At 39.4% G+C, this 13,485-nt stretch overlaps 2 protein-coding genes across 11 annotated transcripts in view; both read right to left on the reverse strand.

Moving 5' to 3' along the window:
• The window catches only part of BPHL (biphenyl hydrolase like), a 467,045-nt gene that overhangs the window by 96,995 nt on the left and 356,565 nt on the right, over positions 1-13,485 (reverse strand). The window lies entirely within an intron of this gene.
• The window catches only part of RIPK1 (receptor interacting serine/threonine kinase 1), a 60,398-nt gene that overhangs the window by 25,017 nt on the left and 21,896 nt on the right, over positions 1-13,485 (reverse strand). For all 8 annotated transcript variants that reach the window (XM_069103582.1, XM_069103581.1, XM_069103577.1 and 5 more), the window contains 2 exons: positions 3,887-4,040; positions 648-785 (listed from right to left, as the gene is read on the reverse strand). In XM_069103582.1, coding sequence (XP_068959683.1) covers positions 648-785; positions 3,887-4,040 — 292 coding nt within the window. The remainder of the gene's footprint in view (positions 1-647; positions 786-3,886; positions 4,041-13,485) is intronic.

The raw sequence follows: 13,485 nt of genomic DNA on the forward strand, positions 1-13,485 counted from the left end.
TTATTCAAAAGTTTCTAGGGGCAAGGAAAAATGTCCTTTTGAGCAGTCCTCCTGTCTGAGTAGGCAGCAGATAGTGACCTGGGGATGTGTGCTTTATATTTCCCCCAAGTAATGTCCACTGGTCAGTTGATGCAAGCTGTTCCACATACCCAGAAGTTTCATTCAGCAAGAGACACCCTGAGGAGAGGGCCATGACACTATTTGTTGTGGAGTCACTGGCCGGAACCTAATGGAAGGAAGGAGGCAGTAAAGAAAATACAGAGATCAGAAAGCAAACACGAAAAAGGGAAAACAGGAGAGAAAGACAAAAATGTACAAATGAGACTAAGTCAAAGGGAACAATTTACCTCTGCTTGGGGGAATCCATATAATTCTGGTGTGAATAAAATAAGACTACTTAACCTGGAATCAGTATAGGAAATAGGAGTGAACATTTCATTCCCCCAACTCCACAATGTCACTCTTTAAAAAACAACAACAAAACCAAAAACTATAACCAGTGCCACTTAAGGGCTGAGCTGGCTGTTACCCAATATCCTGTATAGTGGTATTGCTCTATGGTACACAGAAGACACATGTAGATCAGAGTGGATAGAATGCAGTAAGTACAGAGGGTGAGCCCAGCACTCTGTGGGCTACATCATCACCTTAACGTGAAAGTTGTCATCCACGAGAATGTTTTCCGGCTTTAGGTCTTTGTGAATTACACCTTCTTGGTGTAAGTAGCACATTCCTTCAGTGACCTCTAGAATGATTCTCCCTTTCAGAGACAAGGGGATATTAGTCTAAAACAAAAATGACAAAGAGTTCTAGTGAATAAAGGAATAAAAAGACAAGATAGGGCAATAATTGTCCCATGAATCAGCTTTTCGGAGAACAGAACACTAAAAACGATTCCATTTAATCACTAAGAATGTCTCCCTTTAGCAGCATCCTGAAAATCAGAATTCTTTTTGCTACATTCTTATAACTATGGTAATAATAAAACATTTCCACTTTCCTTGAAAAATTTCTCTAAAGTTCAGAAGGTGACACAAACAAGGCAATTTTTTTACTACCATATTAAAATTACTATATACTTAAAAAAAAACTACATGGTTTTACATATAACAATGCATTTTGATGGTTTTGCATATAATCTTCTTGTTCTTTATATACTTAAATTTTCATGTTTACTTTAAAGACCAAAATTTTTTAAAGTTTCTCTATGGATTTTCAGAGCATAGATACTGTATCACATCAGTGGAATGCTAGAAGTTAATGGTATGTCCGTGTTGTTTCATGGACACAGAACAGGAAAAGAGAAAGATTTAAACCTTTAAAATAACAATAAAAGCTGACATTAATATAATATGTTCCATACAGCCTTATTTAAATCTCACAATAACCCTGTGTGGTGTGTGCTACTGTTATCCCGTTTTACAGGTGAGGATACTGAGACTCAAAGAGACTATATCACCTTCTCATGGTCACCCAGCTAATCAGTACCACACAGAACTTGGATCCATATCCTCATGACTTAAAAGTCCAGGGTTCTGTCCACTACACTATGCTGCCTATAGGAAGAATGAGTACACAGTGTGGAAGCAGTCTGATCTATAAAAGGAATATAGGTATGATTTTGAAGGTGTGCAACTCTTTCTTTAACAAATATGCCAGAAAATTTGAGTTTCTTTTGGTACATTCTTATAACTACAGTAATACTGCATTACTACTTCCCTTGAAAATTTTCTCTGAAGTTCATTCAAGTCACTGTTGTTCCTTTCAAAGCAGTTATTTTGGGAGGCTATGTACAGTATCCTAATGATGCTTGCAATTACACCAGACATTATTGGAACTACTATTTTGGAATAAGAGCCTGTAGTATATTCTTTTGCCTACCCTTGGGTGTCAAATTGTAGTCATTTGACAATAGATTTGTTTTTGGGAAAATAGCTAAAAGTCCTCCAGAGCTAATTTTAGTGTATGAGGTGAGTGATCTCTAGCTTTTTTTGTTTAATGTTTGTTTTTGTCAAAGGTGTAACTGTAAAGCAACGGGGCTGACCTTATGTGACTTGTAAACTGAATTCAGAAAGCAGAGTTCCAAAGCAGTGTGGGAAGGGGCAATCATCAATGAAACAAGTTAGTGTAGAACCTCTGTCCTCCTGAGATTATGATTTTGGAGAGCGACACTCATCAGTTACCAAGTCCTGAAAGTTCCCCCTCTGCTGCATCTCTTGGGTACATCTGCCCCTTCGTCTCCTCACTGCCACCAGCTGGGTGCAGACAATGATTCCCAGGCACAATTGGAGTAGCATCCAAACAAGACATTCTACTTCTGCTTTCTTCTTCCTTCTCCTACTCCCACATCTTATTATATCCTTCACACAAGTTTCAAAATTATAGAAAAGAGCTAGTCTTGTCACTCTTTGGTCAAAAAAAAAATCCTCAGTAGTTCCTTTTTTTTGTTTGTTTTGTATGGAATAAAGTTCCACCTCCTTTGGCTGGTATTTAAAGTCCTCCACAATCTGGCACCAACCCATTCCGATTTCCCTCATGATACTTCATATACTATATGCTAGAGCCCAACTGGACTACATTCTGTCCTCCAAAACACACATGAATTTCCATTATAACTGTTTGAACTATCTCCTAGTCTTGAAATATTTTGTCCTTTACTCGCTTCTTAACTGAATTCCTACCTATCCTTTAACATCCAACTCGAAGGCCATCTCCTCTATGAAGCTATTCCTGATCACCTTCCCCTCTGTCTGCAATGACCATTCCCTTTGGATCTCACTTCATTTTACATCTTTCCAATGTCTGTATCATGGATTACTGGGTATTATAGTTATCTGGATATGTCTCATCCGCTTGTTAGAACAGCGGTTCCTTGAGGAATTGGGACCATGTCTGCTAAACTTTGTCACTCCTTCAGTACCTGAGATAGTACTATATATACAGCAAGTGTTTTCTAAATGTTGGTTGAATTGAAAGTTTGCTAAAAGTCAATCTAATTTCTTTATGGTTACACTTCCTATACCATACACTGAACACCAATTTTCAGAGAACTAGATGTGATATTCTCATTCAACTTTAAGGAATGTATAGGTTAGGCAACTAAAATAGACAAAAACAATAAAAACTCCTTTAAAAACATAAAGCAGAGAGGGGTGATAGTGGCTTGGATTTGTCACCTCTCTTTTCTTACACTCATCTCATCCAATTAAGTTGCCAGGAACAAGTAAGGTTACATATTTCCCATAAAAGAAGTGGTCCTTTATGGCATGACATTTGTCATACTATTATGTATTTTACCCAGTTCATTTACATCTCATCACCTGGGGTTAGCCAACAGGTAATGAAATTTTTGGCCATGGTATCCCATAAGATGTTAAGGTGGGTTTATTTACTCTATTGATGGAGAGAAAATTCACACCAAGAAATCATGTTTCAAAGAATCAGAGTAGAGGTTTACATTATTAATAAACTAACAAATACTTACTGAGCCCTTATTTTGCATAGGGTCCTGTACTAGATAGTAAGGTACAGTGTCTGTCCTCAAGGGCCTCATAGTTTGGTTAAGCAGGTAGATGTATACCCGTAAATAAATAATAGACAACACTACATGATAACGGGAGTTTTTAAGAGAAAAAGATCATTGTGGGGTTATCAGAAAAGGTTTCAGGGCATTTTTTCATAAGTTAAATAAAAATATTTGTACATTTAGAAAGCACTGTGTTTTTAAAATCCTACAGGTAAAACTTTATTGTTTAAAAACTTAAAGAAATGTCTTGGTCAATCTGTATGCAAAAAAGACATTAAAATGACCATAATGGAAAATCAGCTTTCAAAAGCTCAGCCACAATGTCTTTAAAAGTATGTGTGTGAGAACCTCTTTACTTACTGTCTTCAGCACCTTCATGAGATTCCCCTTTTCCATATACTCCATCACCAGAGAGTAATTCCCATCTTCTAAAATAAAGCCTAGGAACTTCACTACCCGATTATGCTTCAGCCTGTGCATGATCTTCCCTTCTTCAAGGAGAGCAGCATTATACCTGTTGGAGGGGGAACATGCCAATGAGAGTAAGTGCTAGTTTAGTGTCCCAGAACAGCAACCCTACCAACAACAGGAACTCAACATTGTTCTAGACAAAGTGAAAGAGAAAATATTTTTCATAACCACTGTGTAAAAGGTGACAAAAGAAAACCTGCTTTCATTGATATTCCTTAGATTAAACAATTTTTCTCTTGTGATTCCTATGAACAAAATGAGGAATATGAAGGAGAGAAGTCATGTATTAACTTATTTGGGGAACTATACCAAGTCCCCAAATAAAACTTTACTAAATCCCCATTACATATGCAATTCTTTTTTAAAAAAAAATTCTTTTGGAGGGGAGGAGGCAGGGCAATTGGGGTTAAGTGATTTGCCCAAGGTCACACAGCTAGTAAGTGTTAAGAGTCTGAGGCCAGATTTGAATTCAGGTCCTCCATGACTCTGGGGCTGGTGCTCTATTCACTGTACCACCTACCTGCCCCCACACATGCAATTCTTATGAGCCCTTTCTGTTAGACTAGGGATTCCTAATCTGGGGTCTGTGCATAGATCTCAAAAGGCTCATGAGCTCAGGTGGGGAAAAAAAATTACATCTTTATTTTCACTAGTCTCTAAATAAAATTGAGTATTTCTTTCAATTACAATTTTAAAAAATATTCCAAAAGGAGGCCCATCAGGCTTTTCTAGAATGCCAAGAGGGTCAGTGACACAAAAATGGTTCAGAAACCCTGTGTTACACTATCAACCCTCTTGTCAATGAATTCAAACGAAGGTATTCCTCCAGAGGTTTTTTTTTGGTACTGTAAGAGAGAATTCTCTTGCACCTTGAATACACTTCACTGATTCTCAAGTTTAAGGCTGGCCCTTGGAAGAATTGTGAAAAGTAGGTGGTTTTTCTTTAATAACCATTACTTCCTCTTCTCCCTTTCCTTCGTTGCTTACATGTCCTCTGCCCTAGTACTTCCACAGGCCTTGCCCATTGTCAGTGAGCTCATATTAAGATGTCATTTCTCGTTCCTCCAAAAGTTATCTGCATTTTTAAAAGAGACTCATAGGAGAACTGTTAAACCCAAAGGAAAGAATCTTTAATGGTGAAGTTTCAGGCAGTATAAACAGCTAGTAGGGAGATACATTTGAAGAGAAAAAATTTCCAAGTGCCTTCAAATCATACCACATAGGAAACTGACTGCTCTGGTTATAGGAAAGGCCAGCCCTGCATATATCTATCCATCTTATAAATATTCTTCTCCATGTTCACCTGCTATCTTCCAACAAAGCTTCATATGTGAATGAGATATGAGGCATAGAAGGATAGAGGTTATGCATGAATTCATTTGAGAGACCCTATCATGGCCTGATATGACTTTTCTGAACCACTGTAAGAAATACAATTCCTAAAAAACAAAAAAAGAAATACAATTCCTATTTCAAAAAGAAAAACAACCTCAATCTAAACCTGTGTGATAACTGGAAGTGGAGCATAATGGACAGAATCTAGATGTAGAATCAGGAAAACCTGGGCATGAATTCCAGCTCAGATGCTTATAGACTTTATTCTTCTGGCATAAATGATTTAATAATCTCTCTGTGCCTCTGTTTCTTCTTCTATAAAATGCGGATAACACTAGGACTTACCTGACAGAGCTGTTATGAGGATCAAATGAGATAAAATACTTTGAAAGCCTTTAAGGGCCATATAAATTTCAGCTATCATTTTTGTAGCCATTTTTCAACAATGGCTTTCACTGTATATAAAAGGTAATTTTGCTGAGCCTCTAATTCACAAGCATTATGATAAATATACAATTGACAGAAATACAGATACTAGCCAGATAGATTTGATACAGTGGTCAAATTTAAGTCCACTCCTAAACCTAAAGGAAACAAATTACACTCTAATAATAATAATGATGATGATAATAATAACTCCCGTTTCTATAGAGCCTATAATGTATCAAGCATTGTGTTAAGCACTTTACAAATATAACTGCAATTGGTCTTCGTGACAAACCTAGAAGGCAGGTGCTATCTGGCTGAAATCTGAAAGAAATTAGGCAGTAATTCCAGAAAGCTCTCTTTCTGTCCATGCCTTAGGATACCATAGGACCAAGGAGGGAAGACAGAGTCAAGTATTGCTGTTTGCATGAGGTGACTTTCTCCCCATCTTTCACTATTGCTGGGACAGTTGGACCAAAAAAGTAAGTTGTTACAAATTCTTGGGGGGTTGGAGGATTTTGTGATAGTCACACAGCAGCCAGAGCATTTGGTTGTGAAATGGCTATAAGCTCATCTAGGTGTGAGCACAGGAGGGCAGAAGAATCAGCCAGACAACTTGGAAGTTGTAAGCCTGACCTTTAGTGGCCCATTTGGGGCACAGCCCGGTGAAAGAAGGATCAAGAGTAATTAGAGAGAGTTAAGAGAATAGAAGGAGTGTGGGAGTTGAGTTGTCAGGGTACAGCCTCAGAGCCAAAGAGTATATTGAGAGTTGAGAGTAAGAGATTTAATGGGGTAAAGAGATTGTGTGCCTTTGGCACCATGGGGCTTGCCATGGACCACCTTCTCTAATATGGTAACTCTGCTCTATACACAGTAGGATCTGTGACATGGTTGACAGTATCCCTTACCCTCTCTGTGCCCATTTCCTCATCTGTAAAATGAGAGGGTTAGATCATATAGTCTTTTGAGATCCCATTAAGTACTAAATCTGATCCTATGATATAGGTGGGCAACTTGGTGGTACAGTGGATAGAATTCCAGGCCTGGAGGGAGGAGGATCTGAGTTTAAATGTGGCCTGAGACACTTACTAGCTGTGTGACCCTGGGCAAGTCAGTTAACCCTGTTTGCCTCAGTTTCCTTATCTGTAAAATGGGCTGGAGAAGGAAATGGCAAACTACTCCAGCATCTTTGCCAAGAAAACCTCAAATGAGGTCACAAAGGATCAGCCATGGCTGAAATGACTGAACAACAGCAACCTGATGTAGGTAGTGTAGTGGAGAGAATGCTGGACTTGGAGTGTAGGAGTTCAGATCCTGCCAGCTACTAACTAGCTGTGTGACCCCACAGACCTAGTCTCTTAACCTTTCTCATCCTCAGTTTCCTCATCTATAAAGCACCTAGTTCACAGGGTCATCGTGAGGGACAAATGAGATAATATATGTGAAGTACTTTACAAGCCTTAAAATACTATGTAAATGCTTGCTGTTATTATCATATGACTCCCCATGCAGTATATACCAGCATGGAGTAAGCAATGATGAAAGCTCAGCAAATAGCTGTTTGCTTCTTGGTTTCTGTTTCAGAAGGAGGATGCCTAGGGCAAACCTCTGCCCAGTCTTTCACTTTCTCCTTTTTATTAGCTTTTTAACAGTTTCCATGAGTTTAGAGTTTTTAATAGACCCCCCCCCACCACCCCCACACCCAAAGATTACTTGGAAAGAGTTATCATGGGTAAAGGAAGAGATACACAAGCTCAATTCATTAGAGATTTTTGGAACCTTCTTTCCATGTACATCACAGACTTTCCATTCTTCTTTGCATTATAAGGGAAATAAAGTTACAGTTAAACTACAGATACTCTTGTCTTCTGTGACACGGATTGAATGATCTATAGGAGACGTAGCTATGTCAAAATGGATGTAAACATTTTATAATAGTGTTTGAGTTACAGAATCTCAGAGGTAGAAGAACCCAATGGGATAAACTTGTCTATTCTTCTACCCAAAGCAAAGGATTCAATCTATAAAATCTGTGACAGATGGCTTCCTAGCCTGAACACCTCTAATGAGAACTTATTACCTTGTAAGGCAGCTCAGTTGCATTTTCTGGAAATTTCACTCTTTAGAAAGTTCTTATACTGAGCTAAAATCTTCCTCCTTTCTATCTATTGGCCCATTTGTCCCTAAGTCTCATTTCCCTATTCTTCATTCTCATTGTAACCTGCAATCTTACCACTCTCTATCAACCCTGCCCTAGCTGCATTCTCCTTCCTTCCCAATGATGACCCCTTAGTGAACCAGTTCAACTCTTCATTCCTCTATATTCCTGTCCTTGTCCTATCACTCACTGCTCATGCGTGACTAAATCCCAAACTCCTACCACCACCCTCCACTCCCATTCATGTGCTGCTAAACAGCACTAGAAAAAGTCTGAAATTTGTATAGTTCTCCTACAAATTTATTTTTATCTAATTTCAAGTAGAGAGCACTGCAGAAGGCAATCTTTTAACTCCTCCCTGATTCCCCATCTCACTCTCCACAACTCAGTGTCCCACAGGCACATCAAAGTCAGCATCCCCTATGAAAATTCATTATCTTTCTGCTTAAATTCACCCCTCTCCAAACTTCTCTATTTATGTTAAAGGCACCACTATAGTTCTAGTCACTCACATTTATAATCTTGAGTATTCACTCTCACTCATTCCCCATATATAATTAGTTGCCAAATCTTGTCAATTCCTTCTCCAACATCTTTAGCATCTATGCCATCCACTCCCATGGCTACCTAATTTAAGGCCTTTATCACAATAGCTTTTTAAGTGGATTACTGAATTCTGTCACCTCTCCAATATATCCTTGACACAGTTAACAAAATAGTCTTCCTAAAACATAGGTCACATGTTACTCCCCTGCTCAAGAACATTCAATGGCTCCCTCCTCAATAAAATATCAACTATTTAGCTTGGAAATGAAAATTCTTTATAATCTTCATTCCCAATTCCCTCTTCAGGCTTAGTTAATGTTACTCCACTTTGTGTGCTTTACATTTCAAACTGGTCTATTTATAGTACTCCAAATTCAACACCTCATATTCCATCTCTATGGTTTTGAAGGGGCTATTCCTCATTTCCTGAATGCCCCTCTTTCTCACCCTGACTCTTAGAATTCCTGGCCTCTTTCAAGGCCCAGCTCATAGGAGGCCACTTACGGGAGGCCTTTCCTGATTTAGCCTAGTTAGTGCTCTTTCTCATCAAACGATCGCAAATATACTTATCTATTTCCCAAGTTTATCTTCCTGATAGAAGGCAAGCTTCTTGAGAGCAGGGACAATTCTTAATTTTGTCTTTGTAAGTATTCAATAAGTGCTTTTGTCTCTTCTCAAACCCACTACAACGCTCCCTACCACCACTCTCTCAGCTGAGCACTTTCCTTCATACCTCACCAAAAAATGAAGTTGTTCACCTCATGCTCCTCCCATTCCCATCTCACAACCTCCTGACGTCATGTTCCACGCTCTCTTCTTCACTCCAGTCTCTAATGAAGAAGCTGCCCTTCTCCTTACCACAGTCAATCCTTCTATATGTGCCCTTGATCCTATTACCTCCTGTTTGCTTTAGTAGATTGCCCCAACTATCATCCCCTCTCTTTAATTTTCAAGCACTATCTAGGTGCTGGCTGCCTCCCTTCTGCCAACAACCACAACCGTGTCTACTCAGTCCTTCAAAATTAACAAAAACCCCCACAAAACCCTTCTCACTTGATTCTGCTATCTCCTCTACAGCCCTACCCCTCCTCTCATTTTCAGCTAAATTCCTTAAAAAGTTCAGCTACACTAGATCCTGCTGCTTTTGCTCCTGACACTCTCTCTTACCTAAACTCTTTGTAATCCACCTTCTGACCTCATTATCATCTGCAATTTTACCACTCTCTATCAACCCTGCCAAGGTTGAAATGCCAATAATTGAAATGCCAAGGTTGCCAGTGATTATTTAATTGCCATATCAAATGGTCTTTTGTCAGCCCTTATCCTTTAGAACTCTCTCCAGCATGTGACACTGTTGACCACCTTCTCCTTCTAGATATGCTTTATTTTCTGGGTTTTTGTGACATCACTATGTTGTTTCTTTCCTACCTATTTAGATCCTTTTCAGTCTCCAATGCCACTTCCATTAACTGTGGCTATCTCTGATATTTTGCTCTATGCCTGTCCTTTCTCTGTCTCTCTCCCCTCCCCTTGTCCTGTCATTTGGTGTTGTCATCAGCTCCCCTAGGTTCAATTATCTCCTCTATGCAGATGACTACCAGATTTCTATATCTATCTCTATATCCTGTAAATATCACTCAATATATCTGAAAGAGATCTAATTATTTTTTTACCTTTCCCCCAAACCCACCTATCTTCTGAACTTCCCTAATACTGCTATGTACACCATTGTATTTCCTATTACCCATGTTCATAAACTCAATGTCATCCTCAGGTGGTCACTCTCACTTACCCTATATATGCAGTTAGTTGCCAGATCCTGCCATCACCATCTCCATAACATTTCTTGAAATTGTTGTCTTCTCTTTACTTATACTGCCAACCCTCAGTACCTCAACAGACTCCTAACTGGCTTCCATACCTCAAGTCTCTTCCTGCTTTAATGTGTCCCCTACATTTTCCTAAAGCATAGATCTGACCAGGTAACCCTTAGCCCCTTTTGCAAGTGATGGCACTACCCTTTGATATCTCTGGTTCTTTTCCAAAATGCAAGATGAACAACAATAATAAAATCCAGTGATTTCCTGTTACTTCTGGGATCAAGTATCAGTAAATTAGTTAAAAAGCATGTCCTGAGCACCTGGTTTTTGTCAGACAATTCACCTGACTTTTAAAGCTCTGGCTTCTCCCCATCTTTCCAGTTTTCTTAAACATGGCTCTCTTCCTTGAACCCTGCACTCTATACATATTGGCCTATGTGCTATTCCTTGTATGAAATGCTCCCTCTCCTCATCTCCATGTCTTTGGCTATGCCTCATACCTGGAATGATCTCCCTATTCATCTCTGACTTTTAGAATCCCTGGCTTCCTTCAAGACTCAGACTAAGGACCATGTTCTTCAAGAGAACTTTTTCAAACTCAACAGTTACTGGTGCCTTTCCTTCCAAGGCTACCTTGTGTTTACTTTGTATTTATCATTTATACACATAGACATACATGTACTTTGCATTTGCATATATACATACACATAAATGCATAAACACCTACATATACATATACCCACATATGCACACATTGTCTTCCTCATTTGAGCTCCTTGAAGGCAGGGACTGTTTTTCTTTGTATTCTCAGAACCTAATGTAATAATACCTGGCATATAGTAGGTGTTATTAAATGCTTATTGGTTGACTAATGGATTGTTGGATTGGATAGAGGAATCTTCCTAAGGACTAATAAAAATTCTTCATTTAAGGTGCAGATGTTAGAGAGATATCAGCCCATCAAGTCTGGATTGTCAGGGACTGATATATATTCATTATTAATTCCTTTCATTTAGAATTCTAATGGAAGAACTTTTGCTCAGAAGAGCTAGCCTTCTGAGATTGTGAAGACATTAAAGGGAAAACCCAAGAAGCAGTGTGGTATAGTGGGAAAGAGTATTGGTTTAGAGTCAAGAGATTTGGGTTCAAGGTCTGGTTCTGCCACTTTCTAGTACATGTGCCCTTGGTAGAGTCATATAACCTTAGGTTACTCATCAATAAAATGGGAGAAAGTTATTATACACGAACTACCTACTTTAAAGAGTTGTAAGTTTCAGGGCGGCCAGGTAGCACAGCGAGTAAGAGCACCAGCTCCAGTGTTGGGATGACCTGGAGATCGAATCCCGGGCTCAGACACTTAGCACCCAACCAGAAACACCTGGCTGTGTAACCTTGAGCAAGTTACTTAACCCCAATTGCTTAGGGGTGGCCAGGTGGCTCAGCGAGTAAGAGCACTGGCCCCAGAGTCAGGATGACCTGGGATCAAACCCGGACTCAGATACTTAGTACCACACCCAGAAATAATTGGCTGTGAGCAAGTTACTTAACCCCGATTGCTTTAAAAAAAAAAAAGAGCTGTAAATTTCAAATATTTACAAAAAAGGTTTTGAAAAAGTTAAAACACTACAGGAATACTGAATAAACCTTGCTGGGGAAGAGAAGATAAAAAGAAAAGGAAAAGAAGTATTTTTAAAGAAAACAGCTCTGTTGATACAAGATTTATTACTGACAGCAATAGTGACTTCACCTATAGTCAATACAGGTGTCACAATGGCAGCTAGAGGGCACAGCAGATAGAATGCTGGGCTTAGAGTCAGGAAGACTCATCTTTCTGAGTTCAAATCTGGCCTCAGACACGTGCTAGCTCTGTCACCCTGGGCAAATCACTTAATCCTGTTTGCTTCAGTTTCCTCATCTGTAAAATGAATTGGAGAAGGAAATGACAAACCACTCCAGCATCTCTGCCAAGAAAACCCCAACTGAGGCCATGAAGAGTTGGACACAAATGAACAACAACAACACAGGTACATCTACCTGTATACACATTGTACCTATCTTTCACAGATAACAAAACCAGTAGAACTCTGACTCCTGACTCGGGCGAGGGAGTCAGCCATTACGTTGGCTTACAGTCCTACTCCTAACATCTGAATAGATTCCTCAAGTTCCCCATAGCTGGATGTAACAGGTGCAATAAAGCATGTGAAGATAGCATAGGGAAATATTAGAAAAATTTCTCCCATCCTCAGTCTTTTCTGAACAAGTCAGCTTACCACCTATACTACTAGGTTTCTTAATGCCAGCCATCCTACAAAGATACTTGTCTAGGTATTGTCTGAGAAATAGTGTGATATAAAAAAAAGTGGCATGTACTAAAGACCTGGGTGTGTAGTCTCACATCTTTTTTCTTAATAGCTATGTGACCTTGGGCTTGTAACTGAATTTCCCTGAGCCTCTAGCTGTTGGGCTACAAAATGGGGATAATCATCTCTGATTTCCTACTTCATAAAATTGTTGTGAGGGTCAGGTGGGATAATACATGTAAAAATACTCTGAAAACTCCAAAGTGTCACACAGATATAAAATGCATTATATGTACCTTGACAGTCATAGCAGCCATTGATTGATTTTTGTGGCTTTTTTCATGTAGGCCAGTTAGAGAAGGCCCCTCACCCAAAGAAGAAGGGGCGATGTGCAGAAAGAGAAAGCTAGAGAAATTGTGGAACATTCATGAGTGAGTGCCTGTACTCTAAAGAATTCTACCAACACCTGATGACTGTTACGTTAAAAATGTAGCTGGGGTAGTCTTACCCTAAATGACTCATCTGGTTCTTTGTACCCAGCACATTGTAAGCACTTAGTACATTCTCAATTTCTCTCCCTACTCTCTCTCTCTCTCTCTCTCTCTCTCTCTCTTCCTATTCCCTCTGTCTCTCTCCCCCTTCTATCAATCTCTCTCCTTATTCTCTCTCTCTCTTGTTTCTTTCTGTCTTTGTCTATCCCTGTTCTATCCCCTTCATTCCCTCTTTCCTCCCCCCACCTCAATATAAAGCTGTATAGCCTCTAACAGCTGTGGGCCATCTAGCAGTTGGGCTGTCATCTAGGTCGGTTCGAGGCTGCAGGTTCCCCCATCCCTGAATTCTAAAGAGATGAGACTTCCTGGGAGCAGTTAAATGTGTGGTTTCATTTTCATTGGCCAGATA

The sequence above is a fragment of the Petaurus breviceps genome, unplaced genomic scaffold (assembly GCF_028583685.1).
Source record: "Petaurus breviceps papuanus isolate PSGF00001 unplaced genomic scaffold, PetGlider_PUasm1.0 582, whole genome shotgun sequence".
Taxonomy (NCBI): domain Eukaryota; kingdom Metazoa; phylum Chordata; class Mammalia; order Diprotodontia; family Petauridae; genus Petaurus; species Petaurus breviceps.